We start from the raw sequence: 24030 nt of genomic DNA, 5'->3' as shown, positions 1-24030 counted from the left end.
CTTAGCTAAAGTTCAGGGGAAGGCTTTTGTCCCATAAGATACTTAAAAATGATGGTTGAAAGTGAAAGTGTTAGTCGCTTTGTAGTTGTTTACAACCAAACATAATTTTTCCTGTCTGAGTGCTTAAGACACTCTAGCAAGAAGCTCTTTCTTTATGCTTCCTCTTCAGTGACAACATCCTTGTATCCATATTTTAAAAGGAAATGCCTTTAAATGACTAGAATGAAAAACTTTAAAAAATTGCTAGCCTCCCAGTTGTTTATGTATAGTCTTCAAAGACTTGACCTGTCCCAAGTTTCCATTTTTGAATTATATTTTTAAAAATTATCACTATTAGAGATTATTAGTGAAATTCTTATATTTATTTCTCTTTGGGATTGTTTAGTGTCTGACTTTTGCGACCCCCATGGACTGTAGCTCACCAGTCTCCTCTCTGACCATGGGATTTCCCAGGCAGTAGTACTGGAGTGGGTTGCCATTTCCTTCTCCGTCTCTTTGGGATCAGTTCAGTTCAGTCGCTCAGTCATGTCCGACTCTTTGCGACCCCATGAATCGCAGCACGCCAGGCCTCCCTGTCCATCACCAACTCCTGGAGTTGACTCAGACTCACGTCCATCAAGTCAGTGATGCCATCCAGCCATCTCATCCTCTGTCATCCCCTTCTCCTCCTGCCCCCAATCCCTCCCAGCATCAGAGTCTTTTCCAATGAGTCAACTCTTCGCCTGAGGTGGCCAAAGTACTGGAGTTTCAGCTTTAACATCATTCCTTCCAAAGAAATCCCAGGGCTGATCTTCAGAATGGACTGGTTGGATCTCCTTGCAGTCCAAGGGACTCTCAAGAGCCTTCTCCAACACCACAGTTCAAAAGCATCAATTCTTTGGCGCTCAGCTTTCTTCTCAGTCCAAGTCTCACATCCATACATGACTACTGGAAAAACCATGGCCTTGACTAGACGGACCTTTGTTAGCAAAGTAATGTCTCTGCTTTTCAATATGCTATCTAGGTTGGTCATATATTTTCTTCCAAGGAGTAAGTGTCTTTTAATTTCACGGCTGCAGTCACCATCTGCAGTGATTTTGGAGCCCCCCAAAATAAAGTCTGACACTGTTTCCACTGTTTCCCCATCTATTTCCCATGAAGTGATGGGGCCAGATGCCATGATCTTCATTTTCTGAATGTTGAGCTTTAAGCCAACTTTTTCACTCTCCTTTTTCACTTTCACCAAGAGGCTTTTTAGTTCCTCTTCACTTTTTGATATAAGGGTGGTGTCATCTGCATATCTGAGGTTATTGATATTTTTCCCAGCAATCTTGATTCCAGCTTGTGCTTCTTCCAGCCCAGTGTTTCTCGTGATGTACTCTGCATATAAGTTAAATAAGCAGGGTGACAATATACAGCCTTGACGTACTCATTTTCCTATTTGGAACCAGTCTGTTGTTCCATGTCCAGTAACTGTTGCTTCCTGACCTGCATATAGGTTTCTCATATTAGACTATAAAAGAAAAAACTTTGACTTGACATTCGTGAATAATAGTAGGAATTTTATAGAAACATTCATTTTTATAATTTTGTGGCTAAACTCAAGATGCGTAGTAGAAATAGTAAGCAGTGACTGTTCATTTATGTTCTTAGAATGTAATACTTTGTAAATACATTCAGAGTTTAAAAGTTATTCGTGCTTTGTTTTCATTATATTTTTTTAACTTTATCACAGGATATGATATGAGACAGTTTTACGTTTTGCTTTAAATAGAATGTCAATTCTGTTCTTTGTGAATAATGTTCTGTGTTAACAGTATTAATAAATACCCTGTTCTTTTAATCTAAGATAATTCGTTGCAGCTTGGTTAGTTCTTTAATAGAACTGGAATTGTTGATATGCTCACATAATTATAATGTATGTTCTAGAGATTGCTTTTGTGGGGCGAAATGTGTCTGCATCAAGCATCGTGTTGAAACCGTATTCTTGTTTGTCTCCTTTTAAGTGCATGAGTTAATCCGTGTAAAATTTTTTTTCTTCTTCCTTTTCTTGTACATAATAGTTTTTAAGTATTTAGTTTCTAAAGGCTTTCCGACCTAACAAGTTATTTTCAAGGGAAATATGCAAGTAAAAAGCCCCACAAATACAAGCAAGGAGATGACGATGTGTGACTGTGGGTTGCTGCCAGTTAGCCATATGGCACATGCTTCTGCCAGCCTAGTGGGTCATCCTTAGGTGTTTGTTAACTGCCCAGATGCTGTCCTACCTTGACATCTGACATTTCAGAGTTAAGTATGAATAACTATTTGGAAAGCTCTTTTCATATAATGGTATGTCATATATATGGAAACATGTTTGAAGAAAAGATACCTCACCCCTTTTCTTTATAAATGGTTGAGTTAAAAAATGGCCAATAGTAGGTCTGAGTGTTTCTGATGAGAACAGGAGTCCAGATATTGGGTTTCATATTTCATATTCTTGATTGTTTTATCAAAGTAATTTATTTATAGTTCTTGGATTAACCTTGCTTAAGCATTAATACGGTGTGGAGCATCATAGCATGGTAGGCTGAGAGCTCTTATCACAGTCTTTAGTCTTTCAGTCTATTTCTCCCTGATGATTTATCTTGATTTTTGCTACATAAAACCTCTTCTACTCTTTATATGAATATTAGTCATCCTTTGTAACTTGTAGGCTGCACCATCATGGGGGTGATGTTAGGGAATGTCTTTGAAAGCAGAGCATCCCATGTGAACTAAAAGCTAGAAGTTAGAAATAGGAAACATGTCTAGCAATGCATTATAAATATGACCCATCAGTGCTAGCATAGAGATATACTTTTGCTGTGATTTTTTTTTTTTCTTTCACAGAAGTATGTTGGTCAGTCAGTACTCACATACTGATTGGCTGTGAATTCCAGCTATACCTAGTTATAATGATATTTTTTCTTTTTATACCTGTGGGTATTTTTCTTCCTCAGTGACTTGAAGATAAAGGTTGGGAGCAGGCACATCAATGCCCACAAGTTTGTCCTGGCGGCCCGCAGTGACAGCTGGAGTCTGGCCAGTTTGTCTTCCACCGAGGAGCTGGACCTGTCAGGTGAGCCTCTGACCGGCTGGGGACTCAAAACTCCCGGCACACGAGCACTTGGCAGAAGTTGTGATGTGTCACTTTGAAGTATTTGTGGCTTAGTGGAAGTAGAATGCTTCTCTTACGAATTGCTGGTGACCATAAACTAGTTAAATAGTGAGTCATTAGGTAGTACTTTGTGGACACTTCTGTTAAATATCTGGCTAAAAAATCATAAATATTTGAGGAACTACAGTATTCTTACTATAATTTATAAAATAAGAATATCTCTCCACATAACTTTTCATATAGTAGTATGTTATAAATATGAGAGCATATGTAGAAAAAAAATTTGTTTCCACTAAGAGAAAGTCCTGCTGCTGTTCAGCTGGTTAAAATTTAACTCTAGCTGCCAAAATACTTTTCCTGGTCTGTAAGAACTGAATTCAGAAGTAACAGTTACTGCAAAAAATAAGAATATTCATTCTTTAAAATCAAAGGATGACCAGCTGTCTTCAGAATTTAAGTGCTTTAACTGTTTAATGTTACTGTTTTTGTGGCACATATATTTTGTAGAATTTGGGTAAATACGGTGGTTAAGTAAACTTAAAAACATCATTTTCAAAAGTTCACTTCAAAATTGCATTTTCACTTAGTATTTGCCTAACTGCTGTTACAAAAGAGCAAATTTAAAGTTTAATTCTGCTGTTAATAATCAAGAGAATTACAGGTCTCCTGTAAATGTGTTATGCTGCTGCTGCTGCTAAGTCACTTCAGTCATGTCCAACTCTGTGTGACCCCATAGGCGGCAGCCCACCAGGCTCCCCCGTCCCTGGGATTCTCCAGGCAAGAACACTGGAGTGGGTTGCCATTTCCTTCTCCGATGCGTGAAAGTGAAGTCACTCATTCATGTCTGACTCTTCGAGACCCCATGGACTGCAGCCTACCAGGCTCCTCTGTCTATGGGATTTTCCAGGCAAGAGTACTGGAGTGGGGTGCCATTGCCTTCTCTGAAATGTGTTATACTTTCATATTTTTAAAAAAATCAAAAGACTGATACCATATGGTAAGGAGCATACCCACGCATTAAGATATGAGTTACTTGCAGAAGTGATTGGCTGTATGAAAAGTCTGCTGAATTATGTCTTTGTTCAAAAAATTCGTCGCCGTGGTTTGATCCCTGCTGTAAGGTTTGCTTTGAGAAATGAGCAGCTGCAGAGTCAGAATTTTTGGTGGCTTTGGTAAATCAGGCACCTACTAAGATATCTGTGGTAGAACTTATGGCATCTTTACTTTCCTTTATAAAGTCTATCTTTGAAGGGTTCCAAGGCTTCCCTGATAGCTCAGTTGGTAAAGAATACACTTGCAGTGCAGGAGACCCTGGTTTGATTCCCAGGTCAGGAAGATCCCCTGGAGAAGGGATAGGCTACCCACTCCAGTATTCTTGGGCTTCCCTTGTGGCTCAGCTGGTAAAGAATCAGCCTGCAATGCAGGAGATTTGGGTTTGATCCCTGAGTTGGAAAGATCCCCTGGAGAAGGGAAAGGCTACCCACTCCAGTGTTCTGGCCTGGAGAATTCCATGGACTGTATAACCTATGGGGTCACAAAGAGCTGGGCATGGCTGAGTGCCTTCCACTTCACTTGAAGGGCTCCAAGGAGATGGTGGCGCCTGTGGACCTGTTCAGGTTTGTGTGTCTTGCCCAGAGTCCTGCTGAGTTGCCTGGATGGGCATAGGTGTGATTGCCTAAATTTGGGCTCACAGCAGCTGAAACTACCAAAAAAGCCTGTGTGTTACACGACACCTGGAAGCACTGCTGCCCATGGCTGCCCGCAGCTGAGGGAGGTTGGAAACAGGCTCTTGTAAACAAGTGTATAAATAGGGTAAAAGCTGTGTTTTAAATGTTGAACCTTCTCCCCACTTGTGGGGAAATCATCTTATGGATCTACTGGTGTTCTGTTTCTTCAAAATTATTCCATTAATATCACAAATGCTCAGTGGCAGGCACTTTGCAAGGTACTAGGGATATAGCAGTGAATAAAGTTAAATTCCTGTTTGTATGGTACTTACATTCTTAGATTGACATCCTAAGACTCACATTTTCGTTTGAAATTCTTTTGTAATTGATATTTCTTAAAATTCAAAATAAGCACAACTTAATTTTTTAAATTGATTAATTTGTTTACCTTATTGTACCAGGTCTTAGTTACGGCCTACAGGATCTATAGTTGTATGTAGCATGTGGGATCTGGTTCCCTGACTGGGATCCAAACCATGCCCCTTGCATTGGGAGCACAGAGTCTTAGCCACTGGACTACCAAGGAAGTCCCAGCACAACTTTAATTCTGTTAATTGTTTTAAGAATTTTAGCCCATGTTGAGAAATATAAAATAGGCATTATATACCAAGTATTTAAAAGGTATTTGGGAAAAAAAAATAATAATAAAAGGTATTTGGACACAATGAAAATTTTCTTAAATCATACCTTGTTCAAAAAAGTAAAATGTGTGCTTGATCTGACCCAGTAACAAAGTCACAGTCACTTCTGTAAGATTCTTGCCAGAAATGCATGACCTCAATCTAATTGTGAGAAACCATCAGGTTAACCCAAGTTGAGGAACATTCCACAGAATTACTGGCAAGGTCATGAAAGGTAAGACTTAGAAATTGTTTCATTTTGGAGGAGATTTAGGAGATATGATAATAAATAATAAAATTCAAGGTGGAACCCTCAATTGGATTCTGGACCATAAAAGGACATTATTGGGATAATTGGCAAAGTTTGTAAAGGTCTGTAATTGGTTAATAGTATTGTATCAGTCCTAACCACTTGGTTGTAATCATTGTGCCCTGGTTATGCAAGGTGCTGATATTAGGGGAGGATATTAGTGGAAGGTACATGGGAACTCTACACCTGTTCTATAAGTCTCACATTGTTTCAAAATGTAAAGCTTTAAAATGTATGAATTAGCTTTGTATTTCTTGATTATTTTATGTATAAAGATACATTTATAAAATTATTGACTGATCAGCTGGGAAGAGAAAGGATATAAACGTTAGTGCGACACGGTACAGCAAATCTTGATGCACGATATTTACTTCTTTGGGAAGTAAAGCAGTCTGCTTCAGGCTCGGTGGTTTGTTTATAGCCTCTCTCTGTCACTTCAGCAGTAGCAGCTGACACTGAGCAGTTCCAGTGCCATAGAATAGCTGCTGTGAAGCTAAAGTTTCTTGCATGCCTCCTCCAGCAGAGATCTTATGGTTCCCTGGCATGAGTGTTTATGGTGAGTCATTCAGCTTTCCTGGAATGTGTTCTGGGTCCTGTCAAGCCGTTCCGAAACCAGAAAGCATCATCCTTCCTTTTCAGTCCAGTCAGGAAAACTGCACACTGAACACGGACCTGGGAGGTCGCCCTGTGTTGTGAAAGGAGCGTAGGGTCCCAGACTCTGTGCTCAGGCACACCCAGGTGCTCAAGCAAACTTACAGGACAGTGGTAGTTCACGTTTTCAAGAGAAATTCAGCAATATCTGTTAGATCGTGTGAGAACTCCTGGTTCTAGCTTGTTTGGTTTCAGTATTTTGTTGATATCCATGGTAGTTTAAGATGTGTCCATGAATTATCTGATATTCCTCCCTTCCCGGGTGGATCCTGATTCCCCTCCTCTTAGGTACAGGCCGACTGAGCTTGTAAATAATAACGTGTTACTTCAGAGACTTCTTCCTTGCCCTGCCTTGTGGATTGCGCACTTTGGGACAGGTTAGCTGATGTGTCATGAGGACACTCAGATGGCCTTGTGGCCTCCTGCTAACAGCTGAGATCTGCCCCCGACCCTGAGATTATCTTAGAGCTTCAAGTGATCTGTTTTATCTGTGGTCATGTCCCCTTACTCCATCCTAACATGGCTTTTGTGTTTTTCCCTCTAATCTCTGGTTATGCTAAGATCCTGCTTTCTGTTCGAGTATACCAGAACTGGAATTGCTGGGTCACATAGAATTTCTATTTTTGAGAAGCTGTTTTCCATAGGGTCTGCACCATTTTGCATGTTCCCCAGCAGTGCACTAGGGTTCCAGTTTCACCACATACTCACTCGTACTGGTTGTTTACTGTGGTTTGGTTTGTTTTGCTAGAGGTTTGAGGTGCTCTAATGTTGAATCTATAAAGATTTAGGTCTGTCACCATATTCAGAAAGCTGTTGACCATCATTTCTTAAATCCTTCTCTTCGTTGGTCTCTTCTTTCCTTCCGAGACCCCAGTCACACACATACTGGACCCTTTGTTCCGATCCAGCAGGTCTGTTTGGGTGTGTCTGAGGCTTTTTTGTTTCTGTTTTTCCTCCTGACTTTTTTTTTTTTTTTTGGTCTCTTCTTCAGATAGGATAAATTCTATTAATCTATCTTCAAGTTTACTGACTTTTTGCACTTGAGCCTGCTCTTGAGCCCACTGAGTAAGTTTTTATTCCATATATTGTATTTTTCATTTCTATAATTTGTGTTTGTTCTTTGTTACAGTTTATATGCTGAGCATTTTTGTCTTTTAATTTCAGGTGTATTTTCCTTTACCTTCTGGAGCATAGTTATATTCAATGTTTTCAGTTCTTTGATAAGTTCAATATCTGGGTCATCTTGAAGTTAGCATATTTTGGTTGTCCTTTCCCTTGAAAAATGGTCATATTTTCCAGATTTTTTCCGTAACAGATGATTTTAGATTGTGTCCTGGACATTGCCATTATGCTGAGTCGACTCTGGTCCTGTGTGCCATTCTCTGGAAAATGCTGAATCCCTTTAGGTGCAAATCACAGGTTCTGTTTCACCTTCTGTGGATAGTGGTTCAAATATCACTTCAGTTTTTTGGGTTTTTTTTATGGCAGTTTTATTTATTTTTGGCTGTCCTGGGTCTTCGTTGCTGTGTGGGCTTTTCTCTAGCTGTGGTGAAAGGGGGCCAGTTTCTAGTCTTCTAGTCTCTAGAAGCCACTTCTCGTTGCAGAGCTCGGGCTCTAGGGCACACGGCCTCAGCAGTTTCAGCACATGGGCTCAGGAGTTGTGGCTCCCAGGCTCCAGAGCACAGGCTCAATAGTTGTGACACACAGGCTCAGGGTTCCCAGACCTTCTGGGACCAGGGATCGAACCTGTGTCTCCTGCATTGGCAGGCAGATTCTTTACCACTGAGCCACCAGGGAAGCCCCCTCACTTCGATTTTTAAAGCTGGGCTAGGACTGTTCCATCCATCAACGGTTCAGAGGCAAGGCTGAGGCCTGTGTGGCTTCGTACACAGAATTAGGAAATGTCCTTCTCTCTTTTCTCTGGAATTCTCCCCTTACCCTTCACTGCTCTTTAGGCCTCATCTTCTGGTTCATCTGGCCAGAAAGATGGTGTTCTTATTGGAATTTTAGGCATCCTTATGGTCAGGACAGCAGTGTTCCTCCTGGACAGATCTGCCCTCAGGGCAAAGCCATAAAGAGGAAAAAAATACTCGAGAATCTGATACAGTGCAATTGCTTCTTCAAGGGGTGCCTCCCAGAGCAATTCAGGTGCTTTTGTTGACTCTCGGAATCCTCTAGTAGTTGCTTTTGGCCCTCTGTTGACAGTTTTTAGTTGTAATCAGTTAAAATAGTTTGGGTTGTCACACTCCCATAACAGAACTAGACCCTCCGTTGTTTTTTGACACTGGGATTATTTAGAAGTACGATATGGGGTTTATTTTTATTTCTAAGAAGTTATATTTAAGGGTACATCCTTAAACCAACCGAAGAGGATGTTTTCACTGATGAAAGACGCAATCTGTGGGGATGGTCTAGTGGTTAGGCCTTGGTGCTTTCGCTGCTGGGGCCCTAGTTGGCGAACAAAGACCCCACAAGTCCTGAAGCACAGAACAACAACAAAAAGTATAGTCTCTAATGATTTTGAAATTTTACGAGTGAAAAACTTATGTAAGGTAGATAAAAAATAGTTGGAAACTAGAGGACAAACCAGAGTCATAGTAGGAGATTCAGAACACCTTTCTCAGGTTTGCTTTGTTTTACTATATTTATTTGCTATGTTGGCTCTTAGTTGTATGATGAAAAACGTGGCAATGGACTTAGTTGCTCCTTGGCATATGGGATCTTTGTTCCCCAACCAGGGATCGAACCTGTGTCCCCTACTTTGGCATGCGGATTCCTATCCAGTGTGCCACCAGAGAAGTCCTCTTTCTGAGTTTTCACAGATTGCGGATTTAAGTAACAAAGTTAATTTTCTCAGTATGCTTCATTTAATGGTTGGTTAATTGTAAAAGGATGAGTTTATTCCCATTCTTTCCAAATGTTTTGCAAAACCATTTATTTAAAGTCAGTCAAACACACAAACAAAAAAACTAGGTCACATAGAAAATTCCAAGTTATCCAAAGCATGACTACACGCATCTTGGACCACAGTGAAGTTGAAAGGTTGGGTGTGACTTTTCATCCTCACAGTCATGGATTTTTACCAGCTTGTGTCCTGGGCCTGGTGAAGGGGTGATGGCTTCTAGCAGCAGATACCACAGGCAGGATGAATGCCAGCTGGTTTCACTTCTCAGAGTCTACTCCTTTTAAAAGTAGTTTCTGGTTTATTGGGTCATCTGACTTTTATGGCCACTTGCTTAATAGATTGGGGGCAGGTAGACTGCCATCATTTGCCAGAAGATACACAGAAGCACAGATGGGCACAATAAAGGACAGGAAAGGTATGGACCTAACAGAAGCAGAAGATATTAAGAAGAGTTGGCAAGAATACACAGAAGAACTATACAACAGATATCCTCATGACCCAGATAACCACGATGGTGTGATCACTCACCTAGAGCCAGACATCCTGGAATGCAAAGTCAAGTGGGCCTGAGGAAGCATCACTACGAACAAAGCTAGTGGAGGTGATGTAATTCCAGTTGAGCTATTTCAAATCCTAAAAGATAATGCTGTGAAAGTGCTGCACTCAATATGCCAGCAAATTTGGAAAACTCAGCAGTGGCCACAAGACTGGAAAAAAGGTCAGTTTTCATTCCAATCCCAAAGAAAGGCAACACCAAAGAATGTTCAAACTACTGCACAATTGCACTCTTCTTACACACTAGCAAAGTAATGCTCAAAATTCTCCAAGCCAGGCTTCAACAGTACGTGAACCGTGAACTTCCAGATGTTCAAGCTGGATTTAGAAGAGGCAGAGGAACCAGAGTTCAAATTGCCAACATCCATTGGATCATGGAAAAAGCAAGAGAGTTCCAGAAAAACATTTACTTCTGCTTTATTGACTATGCTAAAGCCTTTGACTGTGTGGATCACAACAAACTGTGGAAAATTCTTCAAGAGATGGGAGCACCAGACCACCTGACCTGCCTCCTGAGAAATCTGTATGCAGGTCAGGAAGCAACAGTTAGAACTGGACATGGAACAACAGACTGGTTCTTTAACTTATATGCAGAATACATCATACAAAATGCTGGGCTGGATGAAGTACAAGCTGAAATCAAGATTGCTGGGAGGAATATCAGTCACCTCAGATATGCAGATGACACCACCCTTATGGCAGAAAGTGAAGAAAAACTAAAGAGCCTCTTGATGAAAGTGAAAGAGGAGAGTGAAAAAGTTGGCTTAAACTCAACATTCAGAAAACTAGGATCATGGCTTCCAGTCCCATCATTTCATGGCAAAGAGATGTGGAAACAATGAAAACAGGGACAGGCTTTATTTTAGGGGCTCCAAAATCAATGCAGTTGATGACTGCAGCCATGAAATTAAAAGACGGTTGCTCCTTGGAAGGAAAGCTATGATCAACCTAGACAGCATATTAAAAATCAGAGACATTACTTTGCCAACAAAGGTCCATCTAGTCAAGGCTATGGTTTTTCCAATAGTCATGTATGGCTGTGAGAGTTGGACTATGAAGAAAGCTGAGCACCGAAGAACTGATGCTTTGGAACTGTGGTATTGGAGAAGACTCTTGAGAGTCCCTTGGACTGCAAGGAGATCCAACCAGTCCATCCTAAAGGAAATCAGTCCTGAATATTCATTGGAAGGACTGATGCTGATGCTGAAACTGCAATACTTTGGCCACCTAATGCGAAGAACTGACTCATTGGAAAAGACTCTGATGCTGGGAAAGATTGAAGGCGGGAGGAAAAGGGGATGACAGAGGATGAGATGGTTGGATGGCATCACTGACTCAACGGACACGAATTTGCGTAAGCTCTGGGAATTGGTGATGGACAGGGAGGCCTGGCGTGCTGCAGTCTCTGGGGTCGCAGAGTCAGACACGACTGAGCAACTGAACTGACTGACACAGAAGCACCTAACCTCCTGATGCATTGTTCTCTGCCCACTGCTTAGTATGAGACTCAGAGTGGATCACTTCTCAGTTTATTGTTTGGAGATTAAGGGATGAATCACGGCAGGAGTGGGAAAGTTTGGTAATCACTTGAATCTTATTTGAAGATTTTTATTCAAATCTTTATTTGAAATTTTGAGGGTTATAGGGCATCTCTGCTGATGTCATTTTTTAGAAACTGTTTTTAAAAACTGTTCAGATTTGGGTTTATTCATCATACGAGTTCGTTGGTTTGGACAATTTGGGTAGGGTTATTAAAGGAAACCAAGTGAAATTTTAAAATAAAATTAAAGAAACCACCACAGAGAAGATGTTTGACAGTGGTGGTGTTGTGATGCCCTCATTGTTAGGAATAAGTTATCTTCCCAACATAAGGCTGAATGAACCGAGTTGTGGTATATGGACAGACCTCAGAGAGATTTTGGGTTCAATTCCAGTCCACAGCCATAAAGAGCAAAACTCGTAATAGTGTGACATGTGAATTTTTTGTTTTCCCAGTACATATGAATGTTATGCTTACACTATATTGCAGCCTATTAAGTGTGTATTTTGTAACACAGGGTTGCTCAGTTCAGTTCAGTTCAGTTGCTCAGTCGTGTCCGACTCTGCGATCCCATGAATCGCAGCACGCCAGGCCTCCCTGTCCATCACCAATTCCCGGAGTTGACTCAGACTCAGTCCGTCGAGTCAGTGATGCCATCCAGCCATCTCATCCTCTGTCGTCCCCTTCTCCTCCTGCCCCCAATCCCTCCCAGCATCAGAGTCTTTTCCAATGAGTCAACTCTTCGCATGAGGTGGCCAAAGTACTGGAGTTTCAGCTTTAGCATCATTCCTTCCAAAGAAATCCCAGGGCTGATCTCCTCCAGAATGGACTGGTTGGATCTCCTTGCAGTCCAAGGGACTCTCAAGAGCCTTCTCCAACACCACAGTTCAAAAGCATCAATTCTTCGTCGCTCAGCCTTCTTCACAATCCAACTCTCACATCCATATAGGGTTGCTATAACCCTTCAATTTGTGGAGAAAAAACACAATACCTGTAAAGTGCAGTGAAGTGAAAGGTTTGCCTGGACAGATGTGGTACAGAGGCCCAGAAAAAGAATGTAAACTCTTTGTCATATATTTAAAATATTTTCCTCCAGCTTATTTGACTTACATCTTTAATAGGTTCATTTCCCCCATGTACTGCCCCTTGCAAAACTTTTAACACTTTTCTGGAATCAGATGGTACCCAGAATGCTTAATTACCCTTTTTAATGGCTGTGTGGTATTTCTTTGAGCTGGGTCTACCACAGTTTTCTCTGTAGCCTTAGCTTTTAGGGGTCCTCGGGAGGGCCTGACTATGTCATCTGTGTTTTGTCTTCAAAGTTTTTATGCTTTCTGTCTTTAACCAGATGCTAACCCTGAGGTGACAATGACAATGCTTCGCTGGATCTATACGGATGAGTTGGAGTTCAAAGAAGACGATGTGTTCCTGACTGAGCTGATGAAACTAGCTAATCGGTTTCAGCTACAGCTCCTTAGGGAGAGGCAAGTCACAGCAGATACAGTCAAGCACCTCAGATGGTGGTGGCTGAGCTTTAATTATGCCAAGCTCTGGGAAAACAGCTGCTTCTGCTAATGTAAATAACTTTTGCAAGGTGTTCTTTTAAAGGCAATAGTGGGGAGAGAATTTTGTCTCCCTTGCTTTTTGTTGTCTTGTAAGCTAAATTTTGCTGACGCTTTTGGGTCTTCTCTCTTCTTTCACTGATTTACTACCTGTGATTACATAGATGTGTGAACTGATGAAGCGAATGTGAAATAATATAATCCAGTGTTCAACCCCTCAACTTTCCCTCCTATATCATTTCCTTTCACTTCTACTTTCTGCCTGCTTGGAAGTTCTTCTCACCTTGGAAGAAGGTCATATTCTCTTGTTAGAAACACATTAATGACTAAATTAGTACATGAGAATCTGTCTCAGTAAATTTCATAGTGTTTCTGAGATCTCACTTCATTCGTTACTGCTTTTTAGGTTCCAAGGAGACAGCTTGCTGTGTTTTTTATATTGCACTTTCTCTGTTGCTCTCCTAACTTGGTCTTTATAAACTACAGAACACAGCGAGAACAGTGTTCACCAGGTGATTGCAGACAAAATGCTCTTATTTTTTGTTGGTGATTTAGCCCTTGGAAGTCAGCTTGTTAGAAGGAGTGCTTTTTACATCACTTAGTGCTCTTTTGTTTCTGTGTGTGGAGGAATGGCGTTTCTCCTAGGGGGGTGGAGGGATAGCATTCCCTCTGTTGTGTTGCCCTCAGCATCAAGAGGGCTTCCCAGGTGGTTCAGTGGTAAAGAATCCACCTGCCAATCAGGAGACTCAGGTTTGATCCTTGGGTCTAGAAGATCCCCTGGAGAAGGAAATAGCAACCCACTCCAGTATTCTTGCCTGGGAAATCCCATGGACAGAGAAACTGGCGGGCTACAGTCCATGGGGTCGCAAAGAGTCAGACATGACGTAGCAACTAAATAGCCACAGCAGCAGAGTCAAGAGAGACCTGGCTACCTAGAGCCGCTTGTTCTGTTTTCATTGAGGCTGGCTGTTTCCCCTGAGATAGCCCACTGTGCCCCACATGAGTCAGTACACAGGATACTCCTAATTATCTGTGATTGATGTGGGCTTGAGGGCATATTAATACCTAAATCCAATAACCTAAAAACCAAACCAGGTCTAGGATTTGTAGATACGTATAGTCTTAGGTTAGCCAGGATAGCTTTACTGTAAAGGTCTTTCTTTGGGTGAGTTTTTGAATCATCTCAGAGTGAAATCAGAGCATGATTTTAATTAGATTGAATGTGATTGATATCTGCACTGCCTCCCCCGCCCCGCCCCGATTTCCTGAGCTTTATCAGATTGATTTTCTTGCTTATAAATTGAATCGCTTTGATAAAAGTGCCCTGCAGTTCAGAGTAGTTTAGAGAGCTGTAATCTGTGTAATGGATTCTTTAATTAAAGTGTTTATTGTTTATTAACTGATTAGGCTTCATAACTATCAACATTACCAGATGCTCAGTGTTTTATTATTGGATGTGGGTTTATCTGTCAAGGCTTTGTTAAGAGACCCAGCCATGGAGTCAAATGTCGGCTTTTGAACGAGCACAGAGTGCCCACTGCTGTTGGCAGAAGGAATTACACATTTGAAATAGTAAGTGAAAGGGCTCTGACACATGGATGTGTGCAGTTAAATGTGAAGCAGGTGTTGCTGGTGTTTATATCATGTAGGGATCTTGGTTTGGGAATGCGGTCACCAGGTTGATGAAAAGGAAGTTTTGGGTGTAAGCATTATCAGGAAAATACTCTTAAAAAAGAGATAATTAATAGTGTATGCTAACAACTGACAGTTTAATTTTTTTTTCTCCTGATTATTAGCTACATGTTCAGTGTGTGGTATTTAGGAAGTATAGAATTATACAAATAACAAAAGTAAATCATCTGTGATTTAACTACCGTTAACCTTTTATTGTTTATCCTTTCAGCAATTTTTCTGCCTTATATTCAGAGGCACAGATGACACAAAACTGGACAGGAGTTTGTGGGCCGCTTACTCATACACTCGACTTTAAGAATGAGGTGCACTGTGTTGTGCATCTGTATTTTTTTATACTCTAAAATGAAAACCATGTATTAACAGCAACAAAAATCCCTTTAGAGAAAAGTCAGTGTGCCTTGCTGCTTTTCAAAGAGAAGATGTGAACTGAGAATCTGAATTTTTAAATATGATTACATCTTCTTCAGTTGTTTAAGTCATGCCAGTGACTATTTATAAGCTATCCACATTGTGAATGGCACTCTGGGGATCCCAGAGTTTAGTGAAAATGAAGTGTTGCCAGTTGTAACAAAACATCTGTCCTCATGAAGCATCCAGTGTCTTGGTGCAGCGTCTCTTGGTGGTAGTAAGGAAGAGAATGGCATTTTCACACTCAGCATTTGTCTGTAAAAATGCTTTGTGAGGTGCTCTGCATATGAGTCAGTACTCCCTGAGATCACACCATGTTTTAGGACATTAGGATATTTGTCAGTGTAAAAGTGGTAAAAGTTTCACGTATCCGAAAAGAGGACATTTCTCCTGGAATGCTCTGATTTCACAGCCAGGATCAGAATGACTGCATCAGCCATTGCAGCCAGCATGCTAGAGTTTGGGGAGACTAGTGTGCAGACAGCAGAGGCCCCGAGAAGTAGAGCATCCTTGCTCGTTATTGTAGTGACTTACTTAGATATGGTGCCAGTTTGATTTAAAAGTGCCCTGGGGAGGTGCTTTACACCAAGCTATGTTGCTTAAAAACAGAGTACATAAGCACGGGTCTTGGAATTGAATGAGTGTGTGCATTTACTGCTAGGTGGAGAAATGGCTGCAAGGTTATTCTTGCTCCTGGCTGAAGTCTCATTTGTGAGGTTTAGAAAATGTGTTCCTCCTCCTTCTCAGGTCTTTCTCGTGACTTTCCTCCTTTCTTCCCCCATCTTCCCCTGTCCTCTGGATATTCAAACCTTACCTGTTAAAGTTGGGAGTTATCTGTTAGCCAGTTATTCTTATTTATAGTAGGACTGAATCTCTTTTATATTAGTTATTAAATTATGCATCTTCCTTGAGGAAGACCTCAACTAGTAAGCAAGCATACCTCAGACTGTGCAAATTGTACATGGTTTTCCTTTATCTTGAAAAACACTCATAGATCCTCTGAACCTCTGAAAGAGAGCATTATCCTTATTTCACAGAGGAGAGGGGGGCACAGGGAGCCCGTGTAGTTGGGCCCCTCAAATGCAGTGGACCTCAGCTTTGGTCTTTCTTACTTACCTGATGATTCACTTTGTGTCCATCACTACCTTCCCTTGTGAAGAGAACTTGGTTTTGTGGGCACTGTGAGACAGAGGCAGCAGTGGGGTGTCGGGGTATTCCCTGAGACCACATGAGGCCTCTTGACTTGTAGGGAGATGTGCAGGCAAGGGAGGTGGGAGGACGACTATGTCACCGCCTCCTTCCTCCCAGGCCCGGTGCTGTGGAGGCTCACCAAGGTTTTTGGGAATCCTAGGGTAGTGGAAACTTGGGGCTTCCCTGTTCTGCATCTTGTAGTCTAGGATGTGTGCCTGCTTTGTGGTACTAGAGACCTACGTGCAGCCGTGTCTTCCCTGACCTAGTTGGGGCTCTCTTATTAATGATTCTCAGAATCTTGTTATTATTGTTACTGGTACCAGGCTCTGTGGGACACCATTGTAGCCAATTCTTCTCTATCTTGGTGTTCTGTAGTTTGTCTCTTAACTCAGTTGTTTCTGTACATGATAGATTTTTAAAGTGAGCTTTCTAAAGTCAGCTTTATTGAGTTATGATTCACATACCATATAGATCACCATATGGGAAGACTTTTAAGGAGGTTTTCATTTTGAGGCACGGAGCCTCATATTTGAAGCTATTTCTAAGCCACACTTGTGGCATGATAGAGTTGTGCTAGTGGGAACTGCGAGTGTGTCCCATACAATTAAATACTGAAGGACTGAATTTGATGCATTTCATGTTTGACATTCCTCGCCTGTGTGTATGATCAGTGAGTTTCATGTGGTTACTTTGAAGGCAGTTGGGGTGCTATGCTTAACATGTTTATTTAAAGATTATTTGGATTCTGACCAGAATGAGCAATACAGTAATGAAATTCTGGTACTTAGAGTAATTCAGCTACAGTTTATTCATAGCTGCATTGCTTAAACCTTACACTTTGTTGTTATTGGACATGGCCAGCCAGTACACAGATTGTTGCTTTGGTTTGTTCATTTATGAATGTGTTGATTCTAACAATCCTGTTGATCACTGATACTCTCTCGTAGATGTGAGAAGGGTGTGATGTCTCTGGTGAACGTCAGGAACTGTATTCGCTTCTATCAGACTGCAGAGGAGCTGAATGCCAGCACATTGATGAACTACTGTGCAGAAATTATTGCAAGTCACTGGGTGAGTGTGAGGCTGAGGAGTGTGGGGGAAAAAGTGCCTTTGCTGGAAGTCAGGAGACCAGGGCGTGGGACCTGGTTCCACAGCAAGTTACCTCTCTGGCCCCTTGTTGCCTTTTATAACAAAATTGAAGGCTAAGTAGTTGCGTTAGATGATCTGTGAGATTCTTTTTGGCTCTAAAAGCCTCCTAGTTCTGATTTCGGAGTTGAGGGGCAGAAGTTAGCCCAGGCCAAGAAGCAGGCTTGGAACGAAGGGACACACGCCTCCCTCGTCCTCCATCTGCAGGAGCCGTGGCCGAGCCTCACAAGCAGTTGCTGCTGTGGGGCCAGCAGGCCTGTGTGCTCAGCAGCGCCCCCTCTGGGCTTTCTCTGCCTTCTCGGTGTCTGGAGGGCATTGTTAAATTAGATCTGCTCCCTTAGGTAGCTTTCATCATAAAGAAGAGGTTTTGCAGTTCTTGGTTGTCTGTTTTGCATCTTTTAAGAAAATCATGGCTAGTGCTGTTTTATAACCTAGTTTCTGCAAATTGTTTGGTATTCAGAAACACTATGAGAAAAAGTGTCTTAACTGGATTTTGAAGAATTGAAACAGGAACCTTTCTGCTAAAATAGGTAGAGATTTAGAGATCTGCAACAGTAGAAACTGATAATTGTGGAAGTTCTGATTAATTCTGTTACCGTCTTTGTGGGGCTGAGGGGGGAGGATCTGCTGTCACGTAGAGGGCTCCCTGTGGCTGTGTCCTGTGGGGTGTCAGTGTCGCTCACGCTGCTGTGGTGAAGAGTCCACGCCTGGGAGTGGGGGTGGGGGATGGGGAATGGGGTGGGCTCTTGGCTCCAGATCCCCGCTCAGCTGTTCACTCTCTGTGTGAACCTGGGCAAGTTAATCAGCCTCTTTTTGCTTTACTTTCATCATCTGGGAATGGGGTACCTAATAAGAGTACCTACCTCAGGGTTTTTGTGAGAATTCAATGAGTTGGGAAATGTTAAAGTAGGGCCAGACACTTTCCAAGTGCTTCCTAAGAAATGTACGTAGTCATTATTGTTGATACGTTGAATCTGTTCTGCTTTTCACTGTCTTTTTAATCCACAGGATGACTTACGGAAAGAGGACTTCAGCAGCATGAGTGCTCAGTTGTTATACAAAATGATCAGGTCCAAGACCGAGTACCCATTACATAAAGCTATCAAAGTAGAGAGAGAAGACGTGGTCTTTCTTTATCTAATTGAAATGGACTCACAGGTACTCTGCCTTTTCCCCAAACTGCACTGTACCTGTTCTTCTCTATAATGCTTCTCACTTCCTCTGAGCCATTCCTGGTCTTTTATGCACATGTTTCTACCAGTGGTTTGTTCGAAGCCACCTGAGCTTTTCCCCTCATACTTAACATTCTTCCACCCTCTGTCCATCACCCACTTCCAAAGATACTTCCACATTTTTAGGTTGTCATTTCAGCAGTACTTAACTTTCAGGTACTGATACCTGTTTTAGTTTCTCTTTTGCCGCTGTTAGAAATTACCACAAAAATAAATAAACACACACACACAAAAATTACCACCAACTGGAATTTCCCTGGTGGCCAAGTGACTTAAGATTCTGCTCCCAATGGGGCTTGGGTTCGATCTCTGGTCAGGGAATTAGATCCCACATGCCAAACTAAGAGTCTGCATGCCACAACTGAAGATCCTGTGTACCACAACTAAGACACAGAGCAGCCAAATGAATAAATAAATATTTTTGGAAAATTTACTGCAAACCCAGTGGCTTAGAGCAATGCAAATTTATTATCTTGTGGTTTTATAGGTTGGAAGTCCGGTTGTTGGCAGGCTGTGTTCCTTTCTGGTGGCTCTAGGGAAGCGTGCTTGCTTGGGTTGTTGGCAGAACTCAGTTTCTGGTAACTGTAGGACCAGCATGCACATTTTCTTCCTGGCTGCAAGCTGAGTCAGGGCCATTCTCAGCTTCCAGCGGCCAGCACGTTCCTTCACCCAGGGCCCCTTTCCTCCCTCTTGAAAACCAACATGTCGGATCTGGTCTTTCTCATGTCACATCTGTCTGATCTACTCTTCTGCTTCCCTCTTTCGCTTTTAAGGACTCACGTGAGTAGATAGATTGGGCCCTCCTTGCAGGTCTGGGGTCCTCTCCCCATTACAGGGTTGTTAACCTTAATCGTATGCAGAGAGCCTTTCATTATGTGAGGTGACATAGTCACGGGTTCTAGGGATTAGGACATGGACATATTTGGAAACGGTCCTTCTGCTTACTGCACTGCCTTAGGGGAAATGGAGCTGCTCTAAACAGGTGTCTGTCGTGTGTTTTATCCTGGGTATCCAGAATCAGGGGAGACCTTAAACTGCCAGGAGGAATGAGGTAGTTAAGCCGCAGTCTTTCATGAAGATGCGAGCTGGGCCCCATCAGGCTGTCTGACCCTCCATCCTGGCACTTGTGTTCCTGCAGCATCATCTGCATGTCCCTCTTGTGTCATCTTCCATGGTGTTTGCACCTGCTCTGTGATCCCTGCTAGTCCTGGGCTCCCGGAAAGGCATGTGCCCTGAGGAGGCCCAAGAGAAGTTTGTGAATTCAGTTGAATTTGGAGAGTAAGCTGTAGTAAGTTATAGGACTAAAATCTGATATTGTATGAGATGATACTGATGAATCAAGGCCCGAGATTCAGTTGTCTTCTCTACTGACTGTGTGCTGATGTAGGAATTTCTCTATGCAGCTCCCCGGGAAACTGAATGAGTTGGATCATAACGGAGACCTTGCATTAGATCTAGCCCTTTCCCGACGTCTGGAGAGTATCGCCACCACGCTGGTTAATCACAAAGCTGACGTGGACATGGTGGACAAGAACGGCTGGAGCTTGTTGCATAAAGGAATCCAAAGAGGTAGGAAGAAGTGTATTTTATGTTTTTCTCTGCGGGCAGTTTTACTTTTAGCCAAGTAAGTTTCAAAGACTCTCTGACCCTGTTCCATAGACTCTCAAAGCCTTCTCGAGTCTGTACTTAGCAGGCAGCAAACAGAATTTGTGATCAGTGGGTCACAGGAGAGACTGAAGAGCTGTTGCCTCATGCCTTGTTGGTTAGGCTCTTCAGAGTGTCATTAGGACCCCCAGAAGAAGATTAGAGAGATGGTACTTACAGAAAAAAAGCATCTTTTACTTGTAAGCAGTCAATGTGTTACTTGCTCGTCCAATATACTACTTTCTTCAGAAATTGTGCCAGGAAGACTTTACTGGTATCAGTTACTGCAGAGAAGGAAAGTTCCAGGAACACGAATATTAAAACCTATTCTAGGATTCAGAATATTCACTTCTACAAACTGGATTTCTCATCTAGCATGGCAAAGTGATAACATTTCATTTTGTTCTAGGAAAGTTATTTGAAATTATAGATCTTTTTGAGTACATTGTCATTAATAGTGGGAAGTTATGTAAGTGGCAGAATTACAATCAAAGCATTTTCATCTTACTGAATTAAAGGGGGAAAAGTACCAGTCTTTCCCATGGCCTTAATTCTTAAGTCCCAAATGGATCCTGCCTGACTCTATTTTGCAGTAGTCTTTTTCTTTTTTTTGGCCCTGCTACACAGCATGTGGAATCTTGGTTCCCCAACCAGGGATCAAACTCACAGCCCTTGCATTGGCAGCACAGAGTCTTACCACTGGACTGCCCGGGAAGCCCCTGCCGGAGTCATTTTTTTGGACAGAAAGTAAGAAGCCATATAGGGGTAGAGTTCCAATATGGCCTGAAAGCTGTCAGATGACTCAGAGCCTTCATTTTATAGAGGGATGGATGACTTGATTGAAGTACTTGGCCATGGCCACATTTTGTTTACATGTGGACATCAAAATCAGGACACACTGGTTTCTCCACATCTTAATAATGTGTATTTAACCTTCCAGTTGTGCATTACTATTGTGTTATTATCTCTGCTGAGCTTTTGCTGTTCACAAGTTGCTCCTAGCTGGTGGGGGTGTTGTTATTTCAAATATGGTCCTGTTGCAGCTGTGGCTTTGCCCTTTTTGGGCAAGTTTTAATATAAATCTCCCTCTGAGTCATGTGTTAGAGTGTTAAGCCTGCTGGCTGATGAAGAGGAAAATTTTGTTCATCATTGAGAAGGAAATCCTTAGAGTATGTGAGTGTCAAGAGCAGATGCCTTTTTCCCAAGCATCCCGCTGCACTGCACAGAGCCGCTGGGTGCTTAACACTGAGTGTGTGTGCAGTGGGAAAAGTTTCCACTGCATCGGGAACTATTCTTTCCCATACTGTTCAGTGTCTGAGATGTTTATTTTGGAAACAGATACACTTGTTACTAAAAAAACAATCTCAGATCATGTATCAGAATTTCCTCTTAGGGACTTAAATTCTTATGTGTGATGAAAAAACATCTTTGATGAGTTATTAAATATTTTGATGATTGCTTGGTTACAAGAATTGCCAAGAACTGGTGATGCATTTTTGATGCTTATTTTCAGATGATTCAGTCTTCCTCTCTGAATTTATGAGTTGCTTGCAAGCATGGGGGTTGCAGTGTGGGCATAATAAGCTTGATTGTTGCTCAGTTGGCAGAGTGTGGCATGGTGTGGAGGACAGAGTGCTGGCGTTGGAGCCTGAGGTACCACAGTTTGAATCCTGGCTTGTCCACTTACTCTGTGGTCTTAGACAAATCACATAAGCGTTCCTGAGTCTCCTTTCCTCACCTGTAAAGTGAGAATTATTTCGCTTTACTGGTTGTTGGGAGACTGTGAAACAGTAACACATTCAACCCAGTGACTGCCATGTGGTAGGCTCTTCCCTTGCCCTGTGTGAAATGCCATCACCAACTTCATTTACTGTAAGGATCTTTTTTCACTTTTCTTCTTCAGCTTGAGCTGTCAGTCTGTTGACCTGCCCACATGACTGAATTGAGTAATATACTTAAAATTTGACTGTTAACCTTACTTTAAGTTCATTATCATATAAGTGAAGCTCTTTAATACATGAGATTTTGGTCTGGTTGTGGGCACACATTAGAATCTCTCACCAGAAGACTCAGTGATCATCCTAATAACCAAGTGTACTGATCAGTTTATATCAAGAATGTGTCTGTAAAAGAGGGAGATTGTTATAAAAAAGAAAAAAGAATGAGTCTGTGAGTGAGCCTAGAGGATGTTCATGTGACCAGAGAGATGCTATCTCCTTTGATATGAGATGCTTTATCCTTTGATAAACTGGATCTGGTTTTTGACAACAGAAAAACTTTTAGATGGGGGATGCCTATACCAGACTTTCAACCTATAGAACTGCCAGATAATAAGTTTGTATTGCTTTAAGCCACTGGATTTAATTTAATGAAATTTAATTATTTAATGAAAGTTAGTGCCTGGTCCCTGAATGAAACTTCAGTTAGAGAGCTTCATTGAAAGAAAAATTGCGTGTGGATTTTCTTAAAAACATTAACCGCATTGTTAGGAATATTTTTATATGGACAAGTCATTATAATAATGCCTCATTTCCTTCCTTGGCAGTGTTGAGGAGTGAAGTGATGAAGTAACCAGAACTGTTAAGCACCAAGCAATTTTTTCTTAACGATTTTCTGAAAGAAACTGTTCTAAAATGTATTACAAGTTTTCTTACTGTCAAAAAACTTTATAAATGGTGCTTTGGGCATTTTCTGTTCCCTCCCTTTGTTCTGCTTTTTTGATGTCAGTTGTCTGTTTCCTCTAGGTTTTATATCCATGGGCTGACTTTCTGTTAATGCAAAACAGTGTCAATTTTCAGTTTCCAATAATTCCTAAATAATTCTTTGTGTGGGGTGCATATATTGTATGTATGTATATATGTATAAGGGCTTCACTGGTGGCTCAGAGGATAGAGCATCTGCCAGCAATGTGGGAGACCCAGGTTCAATCCCTGGGTCAGGAAGATCCCCTGGAGCAGGAAATGGCAACCCACTCCAGTACTCTTGCCTGGAAAATCCCATGAATGGAGAAGTCTGGTAGGCTATAGTTCATGGGGTCCCAAAGAGCCGGACACAACTGAGCAACTTCATTTTCATATATGTATAAACTTTTAAAAAATATTTTGGCTCCTATTAATAGAATAAATCTAATGTAAAAACTATGTTTCTTTTTAAAAGGGCTTAAGATATATAAAAAAATTTATCATGCCATCCACCTGAATCCGGCCATTGATGCTGTACCCTTTTCTGTATGCAGTCTCGCCCCAGTTTGTCCTCTGTGTGTATAGTGTATTGTAAGTGGTATTGTAAGTGTTTCATTGACACACCTTACTTTAGCTTTACTGTCTGTTAACTATTTAGTTTGGAATATATGCCAAGCTTAAAGGTAAACCATATTTCACCTCTCGTCCAGTACATTATATATCAGGGTTGTCATTTTAAGGCTCTGTGTCCTCATAATTCTAAATTTTCTTTCCACTTTCAGAATGTAGGTAGCTTTTTCTAAGATATTTGATTCTATTGCTGATGTATTGTTTCTATATATTCTCTTCTAGACTGAATCTTTGTGGGATTTGTCCATATTACAGATGAGAACCCCAAAACATCTATGTGCATATGGACAGCAAAGGGCGACCAGCCTAGTCCCCAGATATACATGTTACCTGTTGCTTTCAGAGCTTTCAGAGCTCTACCGACATCTTTTTGTAAAGAAATCTAAGCTTTGGTCCTTTGCACACAATTCTGGTA

The 24030-nt window shown here is 41.6% G+C and overlaps 1 protein-coding gene across 3 annotated transcripts in view; it reads left to right on the top strand.

Moving 5' to 3' along the window:
* Positions 1 to 24030, top strand: part of ANKFY1 (ankyrin repeat and FYVE domain containing 1) — a 69435-nt gene that overhangs the window by 18246 nt on the left and 27159 nt on the right. For 2 of the 3 annotated variants that reach the window (XM_027519578.1, XM_027519577.1), the window contains exons 3-7: positions 2961 to 3079; positions 12775 to 12910; positions 17230 to 17353; positions 18437 to 18586; positions 20064 to 20229. In XM_027519578.1, coding sequence (XP_027375379.1) covers positions 2961 to 3079; positions 12775 to 12910; positions 17230 to 17353; positions 18437 to 18586; positions 20064 to 20229 — 695 coding nt within the window. The other variant, XM_027519579.1, reaches the window with a different exon arrangement.

Source organism: Bos indicus x Bos taurus, chromosome 19, assembly GCF_003369695.1.
Source record: "Bos indicus x Bos taurus breed Angus x Brahman F1 hybrid chromosome 19, Bos_hybrid_MaternalHap_v2.0, whole genome shotgun sequence".
Classification (NCBI taxonomy): Eukaryota; Metazoa; Chordata; class Mammalia; order Artiodactyla; family Bovidae; genus Bos; species Bos indicus x Bos taurus.
The sequence above is the reverse complement of the archived record's forward strand: the minus strand, read 5'-3'. Positions and strand labels throughout refer to the sequence as shown.